This window comes from Phocoena sinus, chromosome 10 (assembly GCF_008692025.1).
Source record: "Phocoena sinus isolate mPhoSin1 chromosome 10, mPhoSin1.pri, whole genome shotgun sequence".
NCBI classification, from domain to species: Eukaryota; Metazoa; Chordata; class Mammalia; order Artiodactyla; family Phocoenidae; genus Phocoena; species Phocoena sinus.
Genome location: NC_045772.1, coordinates 61791553 through 61802895, shown reverse-complemented (window position 1 = coordinate 61802895; position 11343 = coordinate 61791553). Strand labels below are relative to the sequence as shown.

Below are 11343 nucleotides of genomic sequence, written 5' to 3'. Positions count from 1 at the left end.
AGAGCATCCACGTTCTCTCCACGTGTGCCACTCCTCCACATGTTCACCAACGCAGAAACTCTCTGAATCCCCCAGTCCTTGTGGGGTTTTTATGGAGGCTTCATTACATAGTCAGGATTGATTGATTGATTCAACCTCCAACCCTGCTTCCCTCCCTGGAGGTTGGGGAGGGTGGACTGAAAGTTCCAACCCACTAAACACATGGTTGGGTCTCTTGGCCCCTGCAATGATCCCAGAGCAACTGGGGGCAGGGTGGGACTTGGGGAACAAGTGAAGGATTTCGCCCTGGTAGGGAGGAGGCTGGAGGGCAATGCGTGGAGAGAAGTGGGCTGCTTGGCATTTGTTTTCAGAGCTTTTGCTATATGTCTCGTCTCCCTTGCTGACTTGTGAGCCCCTCTAGGGAGGGGCCTGAGCGCTCTTTCCTCAGTACCTCCTCTGTCCCAGGACACCAGCCTCTGCCCTTGGCAAGTCCCCAGGGGGGTGGGCTAGTGGAGTCTAGGAGGCAAGCTCCCCCATCCCCAGTGTGATTGGGAAGGAAAGGCCAGAGTCCTAGTGATGCTAGCTTGGCAAGTTTATTGAAATCCCAGCAACACAAAGAGCAGTACAGACAGGCACCCACCCCAGCCCAGGCCTCCCTGGAGCGTGCAGACATAAACCCCCCTGCAGTGAACAGAGTTGGGCCTCCCTCACACCACCAGCAGGGGCGTGGAGTGTTGCAGGGTCCATCTCTCTACCAGCACCCACCCACCTCGTGGACTCACATGCCAGGGTTACACCAGCACCCCAGGAAGAGAAGCAGCTAGGATCTATGCCACTCGGAGAAGAACCATCTCTGGGGACTCAGGGATCCCTTGGCCCACCAAAAACGGTGGATCCTTCTGGGTCAGGAAGAGAAGGAAAGGACCTTCTCCTGCCAGGGAAAGGAAGGGGAGGGAAGCAGAGGACGGTGGCTGAGGACACCTGCTGTGTGGACAGCCAGCTCTCCATTCTCTAAGTTAATCCAAAGCTAGGACCAACATGCTGATTTTTGTAATTGCATTGAATCTGCATTTCTTGAGGTCTTTGGGCTGGGTGGTGAGGAGTGATCCAAAGGAAGGAAACTGGGAGTCAGGGAGAGGCCAGTCCACTGGGGCTGTGGATGGAGCGTCTAGGTGGTGAAAAAAATCCCCCCAGAGGACACAGGCCAGGCAGAGCAGCCCTTGGCTTCTTGGCAGGATGGGTACCTAGAGCGCCCTCGGCCCAGAGTCCGGGCACTTTCGGGACAGAAGCAGAGCCGTGGAGATGGTTCTCCCTGGTCGGTGGCTGGCCGGCGCTCGGTTCGAGGTGGTGGTGGACACGAAGTGGACGCTGGAACCGCGGCTGCTGAAGCCGCCCTCAGTGGGCAGCGGGCAGGGGACGCTGGGGGCGCAGGTCTCGCCCACAAGCACGGAGCTCCCCTCCCTGGAAGCCCGCGCTCAGCGGGTCCCCACCGCCCACGACCTGGGCCCCGCCCACATTCGAGCTCCAGAAGCCGCTGGACCGGTTGCTGCTGCGGCCCGAGATGGTGACCCCACCGCAGGAGAGGCTGCAGGTGGTGACCAGAGGCTCTGGCCCGCACACCAGGCCGCCCCGGGAACTGCTCACCGCTGTGGGAGGATGAAACCCTCAGTGAGGCTGCCTCATCCTCCACCTCCCACTGGGGGTGGGGGGAGGGACGGGCGGTGGCAGCAGGGGAAGTGACCTGGGTCCGAGTAGTTCCTACTGTCTACATAGTCAGTACCCACTTTTCCCTTCTCTTGTCTGGGTGTCTCAAAGGCTGTGACTCCACTGAAGTCAAACATTCGGACTAAAATGGAAGAATTCAGCCAGTTCCCCAGGTGTTGGCCTATAGCCATAAGCCCACCACCATTTATATACGGCCAAAGTCAGGTTGGGTTGAGTGAGGTGGGTAGTGATCTGGATTACCCAGCAGCTGCGTCAGTAGCTTCTATGAAGCCACAGGGCTTCTCTCTTCCAATGATATCATGCTCCTTGGCGGTCCCCACATTGCCCATCAAAAAGGTAGTCCTGGGCTCCCCTGGTGGCGCAGTGGTTGAGAGTCCGCCTGCCAATGCAGGGGACACGGGTTCGTGCCCTGGTCCGGGAGGATCCCGCATGCCGCGGAGCGGCTGGGCCCGTGAGCCGTGGCCACTGGGCCTGCGCGTCCGGAGCCTGTGCTCCTCAACGGGAGAGGCCACAGCGGTGAGAGGCCCGCGTACCGCAAAAAAAAAAAAAAAAAAAAAAAGGTAGTCCTTCGTTCCTCCTGACCCACTGATGGCTCTGCTCTCTAGCCCTCTGGTCTTCACTGGGCACACCTCTATGACCCAGGACGCTAATCTGATTAAACCTTGCTTAGACCAGCCCCCAGGGTGGACAGCCTCCCTATCATCCTTCTCCTCTCACCAGAATCCTTCCTGCCATCTGTGACCCACCCGGTTTAGCATACACAGCTGTGTATATTTGCACTTTTGGATCAGAAATCTGGGTTTGAATTCTGGCCGTGCCACTGACTACCTTTGTGATTTCTGGCATGTCCTGTATTTTCTCTGATGGAGTAAAAGGGGGTTGTGCGTGCCTATTCCTCCCCCCGGGGTTTTGAGGATTAGGGTGACGGTGGATAGGACCCATCTCAAGAAGATTATAATTCTGGAGAGGAGGGACTGGGTCTCACCTTCTTTGTGTCCCTACCCTGCAGAGCCCGGCACAGGTCCTGAGCGCTTTGTTTGGTGGCTGTAGCCGCAGCAGCAGCAAGGGGACTTGCGTTTAGCCTTGCCATCCCCTGCCATCAGGAGGGGAGGGAACTCCCTGGCATAGACCTTTCCATTCCTCCTCTGGTCTTTGCCCTCGAAGGACAAGACCACCTAAAGCAAAAAGACTGACTCTCTTCTGGAACCCTCTCCCACCTACCAGGCCCTGCAAACCTTTGTGATTGCTTAGCTCCGGGGAGGAAGGCTCTGGGGGTGTCTCAGACCTCAGCTAAAGGGATGCTCTCAGTTTAGGGGCCAGATGGTCCCTGCTCCCCTGGCTGTCATGGCCAGTCTGGCCATGGGCTCCTGAGCCCAATGTGGGCTTGAGTTTAAAGGACATTTGAAGGGCCCCAGGAGAGAAATGTATGAAGAGGAAGAGACTGAAGGTTCTTACATATGTCTACTGGTCCAACACCTTCATAGATCTTTGGAGAGAGAAAGAAACAAGTTCACAAGGTGTCATTCCCTGAAAACCTAGGTGCTATCAGAGGGCTCAGTGGACCAGTGGTTCTCACCCTTGGCTGCACAAGCATCAGGGAGCTTTGAAAAATGACACGTTCCTAATCCCTGCCCCAAAACTATTGAATCAAAATATTTGAGGGAATGTCTTCTTCTTTTCTTTCTTTCTTATTTTAAAACAAGCTAACCAATCAAGCAGAACTCCCTGTGATTCTGGTGCAGCCCATCTACAGGCTTGCACTGAGAGGCACAGATCTAGAGCCATCTTCTAAACCCTTGCCAAGGGCAACCCGCCTAAGGTTTGCAGAAAAAATAGTTACCCCTAGAGAGTGCCCATTTCAGCAATTCTTCACGTAGTTCCCTCCCCCACTTAGTCTTTCTAGAAGCCGGAAGTCTGACCCCACTCCCACCTGCTGCACTGAGAGCACTTAGTGGCTCTCCTCGCCTTCTAGCAGGCGCTTATAGGTGGCGACCTCGATGTCCAGGGCCAGCTTGACATTCATCACCTCCTGGTACTCCTTCAGCTGCCGTGCCATGTCCTGCTTGGCCTGCTGCAGGCAGCCTCCAGCTCCGCCAGCTTGCACTTGGCGTCGCCGAGGGCTGCCTCGCCCCACTGCTCTGCCTCGGCCACGGCGGCCTCCAGCTTGCGGTGCTGGGGGGAGGGCAGTTTGCAGGTGGGCTTTGGCAGGGACTAGGGGATCCTCAGGTCAGACTAGAAACTCTGCCCCCTGTGAGTGAGCACAGAGCATGGGATGGAGCCTGTGGAGGATGTGTTCCCAGGGATTGTCATCCTGTAGTTTGACGTCACCAGGGAGCAGAACATTGCTTATCTTCCATTTCTATCCTCACTGATTTTGCACTGACTGATTTCTGCTGCTCTAAGACCAATAGGGTCCAGAGAGTAAAGTCATTCTTTCTGCCTCACCTTCCCCTCTAAGTCAGCCCCAGGTCTTTCCTTCTACGTGGGAGACTCTTTCCCTGGTTCCACATTTTCCTCCCCCAGGAAGTCTTCCTGGACTAATTCTTTTATTCCTATGTTTCTGGGTCCTGGTGGCCTCCCCCACATCTTCAGACTTGGGCTCCCCAGAGCTTGGGGCCCTGCCTGTCCTCCCTGTGGGGCTTTTTCTCCTTTCTTTCGCTCACCTGAGCCTTGGCGTGCTCGATCTCTGCCTTCAGCCTCTGGATCAGGTGGGTCAGCTCATTGATCTCATCCCGAGTGTTACGCAGGTTGTCACGGTGTTGGCCAGCTGTCACCCGCATCTCCTCATACTGGCGGGTGGGGGAGAAAGGGGTATTCCGAGGGCTTGAAGATTGGGTCAAGATCACAGCCCACTTTGTCATCCATGAGTCTGACCCCAGGGCTGCCTACACCCTTTCCCCAGCGCCCTCCTGCCCACCTTGGTCTGGTACCAGGCCTCTGCATCAGCCCGACTGCGCCTGGCAATCTCTTCATACTGGGCCTTGATATCGGCGATGATCCCATCAAAGTTCAGGTCCCGGCTGTTGTCTGTCTTCACGATGACTGATGTCTCAGAGATGTGTGACTGCAGCAACTGGATTTCCTGTGTTGTAGGATCAGCGAGACAGATGGGCTCAGAGTCCCGTCAGTGACCAGGGCTCTGCCACAGGGTCTCCAGGATGCGGAGCCGGAGGAGAGAGCATTGCTTGTTTGTTCAGAGCAAAGCAATGGGGCAGATCATCCAAACCAAAAGCAAAGAAAAAGAGGTGGCCCAGAACCGTTTCAGTCTGACTTTAAACCCTTGTTATATACTAGGAGACATTCCTTTAACATCTTAACTTCTTAGGTGACTATTAAAACCATGGGGGCCTAAGGACTTGGCGGAGAGGAGTGAGACCATGCTAAAGCTTAAACTTTCTTTGGCTTATCCACACAGTGGCTGTGCCAGTCTGGATCACTGAGAGCTGACAATATTTTAGAACACGGTGGTCTAGGAATTCCTATATCCCAAGTCCTTAATAGAACCAGGCGTGGGGCTGGGGGAGGGCTGGGAACTGGCCTGCAAGGTGAGGGCCGCAGAGGGAGCTTTCTTCAGCCTTTCCACTCAGAGCCAGCCATTTAGCTCTGATTGGGACCGTTCCAGACCAAACAGAAGCAAAAGATCGCTAGTTCATTTGACTAATTAGGTAACACAATTTTTCTTACATCTCCTAGAAAATCAGTTTTCCAGGGTCTTCTCATCAGTAGATAGGAAGTGACATTCCTAGACCCCAGTCTTTAGATTGGTCAACAAGAAGTTGGCTCATGGATCCAAGGAGTTGATTCGTAGACCTGAGTCAGGCTGCTGAGAAGCCTGCTCCCCTTACCTTCTCCACTTGTACATACATCAACATATAGAGGATATAGATTTGATGGGAGGAGAGATGTATGATACCAAAGGTTAGAAAATACTCTAGTCCAGTGAATCCCCCAGGGAGTCCAGACCACACACTGAGCTCCTTGGATAGCTCAGAGGGGATGACCACTTACCGCCATGTATAGGGTTTTCAGGAAGTTAAGGTATCCACGTTGGCCTCTAGATCAGACTTATTTGAGAAAGCTGTATCCACATCCTGTATCAAAGAGAGAAGGATAAAATGCTCATTACTTGCACACTGTTTAACCTCCCCACCTTGGCAGGCTCTGGAGGTGGGTGGGAAGACCAGGCCAGTTCCCACAGGGCCAGGCCAAGTGGGACAGATGGGAAAGTCATTGGGTGGAAATACAGCTTAGTGACTCTTTTTCTTCCCCCTTATATAGCATGAAACCCCCAGGGATGCTGGACATTTTCTGATGCTTATTTAGAGGCAAGAAGAGTCTAGACAATCCAAGACTCTTCAGATGTCATCCCTTCAGACCTCTGCTCTCATGAAGACCCAATTCTAAGTCACTGGAGGCCAAATCGGAACTTCGAAGGGAAGCGGTTGTGACCTTAGGGGGTCCACTGTGTGTGAGTGTTCACAGGGCTGTCCGGGCAGTGTCCTGGAGTTGCGAGAACGTTTGTCTGTCTGGAGGAGAAGTTTGCCTGGGCCTGTTGCTCTCCTTTTACCTTCTTCAGAGCCACAAACTCATTCTCAGCGTTGGCCAGGGGTCCCACCTCCTCTTCATACGCGGATGATAAGGATGAAGAGGGTGAGTTCTCACTCTGAACTGAGAGCCGATTACTCCCAGCTCCCCAGTTATCACCTCTTGTGACCTCTCTGCTCCGTCCAGGAGCCTGGCTCCCTGTTGCCATCTGCATGTTTTCATCCACTCTGTCCCATCTTTAAGACCTTTTATGAGTCCACAGCCCTTGGTTTCTCCAAATCCCTTTTACTTTCTCAGATTGGATGTGGGGTCTGAAAACCTGGACCTTTGCTGTGCTCCTCTGCTGGAAAAGCCTTAGGGTCATTGCACTTAGAGGAAGTAGGACCTTATTTGTGGCTGGACGTAGGCACTGTTCTCAAAACCAGAGAATTTCTTTTTCTGGGGTCAACTCACCCATGCTCACAGGCAGGATTAGGGACAACCATGCCCAATTCCAAGTCTCCTTTCTCCTCAGGACCCATGGAGGGCCTCCTCCTCTCATACATATCACATCCCCACCCCTGTCTTCAGGCTGGGAATCGAAACCAGCATTCAACCCTGATCCTTCCGGCAGCTCTCATCCAAGCTTGGCTGCTGCTTTGGGGACCAGCCCGTGCCCATCCTAGGTCAGTGCAGTCCGGCAGCCACTCACTTCTTCTTGAAACCCTCAGGGACATCCTGCATGTTGTTCCCCTTAGCCTCCAGCCGGGCCCGTTCGCTGTTCACTACGTCCAGCTGTCTCTGCAGGCTGGTGATGTAGTTCTCGAAGAGGGGCTCCGGGTTGCTCCTGGCATATTTCTGCTCTTGGAGGAAGTTCCACTTGGTCTCTAGGAGCTTATTCTGCTGTTCCAGGAACCGCACCTAAATCCACAGGGGCAAAGACATGGCAATTGGAGTGCTTGATATAGTTACCTGTATGTCAACGTTGCTCAGATGGCCAGAGGTGACTTAAACCTGTGGTGACATCGTTCCCCCTTCTGTTGAATTTAGCTCCTCCTCTAACTCAGTAGAATCTGGCAGAGCAGGTCTACAACCCCTCCTCGTGCTCAACCAGGCTTATCTACAAACAGAAGCTTTGGAACCAAAGCTCTTCAACCATTTCCCTTTCAACCCTCTGAGAAAGGTGAGGGCTGGTTCACTGGAAAGTTGGAGATCGATTCTACCTGAGCTGGGGTTTGCCTATATCTGAAAACTGATTTCAGCCATCCCTAGCAGGGAATGAGGAGCAGAGTAAAGTACATTGGGCTGGGATGTGGTATTAGGAGGTGGGAATTCTCAGGTCATAATTCATATACCCATCACCTCAGAAATTCCATCAGCTGAGACTTATAGAGCTGGAGGGGAACATAGAGGCCACTTGCTCCAACCCCTCATTTCGGAGTGAAATGAAGCTCACAGAGGTGAGTTTCCAATCTCAGACACAATAGAGCATCCCCACTTCATGGAGACACGGTCTGGGGTTTGGGGCTGTGTCAGTTCCACCTCCCTGTTCCTCTCATCAGCCTGAAGACCAGTGACCAGCAGTGGTCATTCCCTACTGTTTCCCTCAATCTAGGGGACTCAGCTGAATCTGGATATCCCAGGTGGGGGAGGGGTATGAATTCTTTGCTTTGTACAAAAATTACTCAACTCCATTCTCCATTTCTTTAAGCCTGAATAGGTGTGGCCACTCAGCCTTAGAAACCATGGAAACTTCAAAGAGAGCATGAGGATCTCAAAGGATAAGACCTCTTAAACCTGTACCAGCCAACACCTGGTGGAGGTGTTAGTGTTTCTACCCTGTTAGGGAGATATTCCTAAGTGACTAGGTGGTAGGTCTTAGTTTGTTCAGATGCCTTCAGATTTGGCTGGATGTTCCTCCTTCCCCCAGAAGACACCACCGTCTTCATCTATCCCTCTATGCAGCGCTTCCTCGGGCTCGTCCTGGCTCCACAGCAGCGTGACCCAGAAATCATACCGCCATGTCTCTGGCTGGTGCCTGAAGGATCTGGGGTCAAGGTCGATGCCCTAGGTCTGGACCAGTTCTTCTTAAGGGAGAGAACATCTCAGTGCATTTAGCTCGCGTCATCCCAGACCCAGAGGTTGAGCTGTCACAAGTACCTTGTCGATGAAGGAGGCGAATTTGTTGTTGAGGGTCTCAGTTTGCTCCTTCTCATCCTTCTTCACCCTCTGGGCATTAGGGTCAATCTCCAGGCTGAGGTGGGTCAGCAGGCTCTGGTTAACAGTCACTGCCGTGATGGATGGGGCTGCTGGCACTCCAGCTCCTCCAACTTGGTAGCCAAAGCCAGGGCCGCCAAAGCCATAGCCGAGGCCACTGCCGGCTCCAAACCCCAGACCAGCGCCACTCCCATCACCAAAGCCAAAGGCCATCCCACTGCCAGAACCGAGGCCAACTCCGTAGCGGATGGGCCGAGGGCACACAGCTACTCTCCGGGGTGACACTCCGACTGCCAAAGCTGCTAAGACCCTGGAAGCGGGGCCCACTCCTGCAGGAGACAGAGCTGGCCCGGAAGTGGTTCAGGTTCTGGGGGGGCATTGCTGAGCAAGAGCTGAAGCTGCCCACATGGCGACCAGAGCTGACTGTGTCAGAGCGGCAAGATGTGACGGTGTCCTGGGTGAGAGGCAAGCAGCGACTGCAGAGCAGGGGGAGCTGGAGCTGGGAGGCCCTCTGAGGCCAGTGGATTCCTCTAAGCACTTTTATGTGTGTGGGGATCTGAGGATTGGCCCCATAAAAATGGAAAAAGCCATTTGGAAGCATTTATGAGCTTGGGTAGTTAGCAGAAAATCTTCCAGCCTGTAACCTCCTTCACAATGAGTTAATCTCAGACACACCTATTTTCCTCAGAATCAGGGCCATAACATCAAACCTATAAACATTAAAAACATATAAACTCATAAACATTATGGTCCTACTTTTTCCACAAGTCCACCACTATTGCCATTATGGGGACCTTAATTTGCTTTGGTCATAAATCCAATAGGCTTTCCACAGTAAGTGTGGCTAACCACCAGCAAGTTAGGATGGTAACTGCTCCAGCAAGAGGCTGCAGCTATACAGATAACCCCCTCAATAGATGGGGGTGTGCAGAAGACAGGCAGGGTTTTCATAGCTCTAAGTAAGAAATGATATGGTGAGAATACAGTTTGTTGCATTCCTGTAGATGGATTAAACAGTCCAAAAACATTTTGCAGTGTTTTATCTAACCTCTATGATCTGATTTGACTGTTTACATAAAAATTGAATTGTCACTAAAGCTCATTTGGGGTAGTGTAGATACATGTCTGATTTAAGACACTCAAAGGAGATCCATTCATTCATACGTTCATTTATTCATTTGACAATTACCAGTTACTCTCTCTCAGGTAATGTGCTTGGTGCCGAGGGTACAGAGACAAAAAAATGGTCTCTGTCCTCCTGGTGTTGGGGGGAGATTAATCTTGAGGACTTCTACCAACCAATACTTTTGTGGCATAGTTTGAGGCCAAAATTATGTATGATTTGGCGATGTATCTGTGTGGAAAGTTAACCACATAATTTTGAGCCCCCAAAATACACATTAGGGCTGATCTATAGTCCTGCCTATGCAGGTTCCTTGCATTATTGATGAATCTTTGGTTAGGAGGGAGAGACACCAAGCAATAAGCATCTGGGTAGGAAATGAAAAGTTCTAAGTCACTGGATATCATTATCGTTGTTAATCAATATCGCAGGTATTTCAGGACCCAGAGACAGATGTTTGCCTTTTCTATTCTAGAGAGTGAAATGATTTGTCCTACTCATCTGTGCCTGGGGGAACTTGTGCTTGACTAGATGCTCACTTGGGATTCTACTTGGAAGGGGATATGTGCTTTTCTCTGGAGCTATCCATCTCAGGTCTTTACTATTTTCTTCCATCCCAATCTCTATATCTTTGATTTCTTTTTCTTGTCTTACTGCATTAGCTAGGACTTCCAGTTTGATGTTGAAAAGCAGTGGTGAGAGGGGGCATCTTTGCCTTATTCCTGATTTTTGGTGGGAAATCTTCAAGTTTCTTACCATTAAGTACAATGTTAGCTGTAGTTTTTTTGTAGATATATATATTTTTTGTCAAGTTTAGGAATTTTTCCTCTGTTCCTAGTTTACTACTGTTTTATACAGACCCAGCTATCAGGTGTATGTCTAAAGGGAGAAGCAGAAAAATAATAATAACACAATACTTCTTGTGAAGGTTGCATGGGACCTCCAGGTTGCTAAAATCACTGGTCCATTCCCAGCTCTCATTTAACTTAGCAGGATTTGACATAGTTGATCATTCCCTTTTCCTTAAAACAATTTCTTCTTTTGGTTTCCAGATACCACATTCTCCTGATTTTCTATACATATTACTGACTGCTTCTTTTCAGTTTTCTCAACCAGTTTATCCTCATATCCCTGACCTCTACACACCACAGCATCATTGGGCTTAGCCCTTGTACCTGTTCATGTCTTTATCTATACTTGTTCCCTTCGTGACAGCATACAGCCTCATGACTTAAATACCATCTTTCCACTGATGACTGCCAAGGTGTATCTCTATCCCAGGCATCCCTTCTGTGCCCCACATGTATATATATATATATATATATATATATATATATATTTATGGTACACGGGCCTCTCACTGTTGTGGCCTCTCCCGTTGTGGAGCACAGACTCCGGACGTGCAGGCCCAGCGGCCATGGCTCACGGGCCCAGCCGCTCCGCGGCATGCAGGATCCTCCCGGACCGGGGCACGAACCCGCGTCCCCTGCATCGGCAGGTGGACTCAACCACTGCGCCACCAGGGGAGCCCCCACATCTCTACTTGGATATCGATTAGTATCTCAACCTTCATCTATCCAAAGCTGTTCTCCCGATTGATTGTTCCTATGAAATATGTTCCACTTGCCAGGCTCACTATCCCTGTAGTGGCTCAGGCCAAAAATCTGGGAGTCATCCTTTATTCCTCAGCTCTTTCCATATCGCACATTCAATCCATTGGCAAGTTCTACCTGCAAAATATACCTGGACTCCTACTACTTCTCATCACCTCACTG

The 11343-nt window shown here is 51.4% G+C and overlaps 1 protein-coding gene across 1 annotated transcript; it reads right to left on the bottom strand.

Annotated features, from left to right (window-relative positions):
• Window positions 1-1223: 1223 nt before the first annotated feature.
• On the bottom strand, window positions 1224-9230 carry KRT84 (keratin 84). The gene is given in 14 exon segments (XM_032646941.1): window positions 1224-1433; window positions 1435-1625; window positions 3160-3190; window positions 3653-3786; window positions 3789-3876; window positions 4368-4493; window positions 4622-4786; window positions 5713-5738; window positions 5741-5795; window positions 6272-6332; window positions 6941-7149; window positions 8389-8728; window positions 8730-8921; window positions 9202-9230. Coding segments are annotated over 14 exon segments (1857 nt in total).
• Between the last annotated feature and the right edge of the window lie 2113 nt (window positions 9231-11343).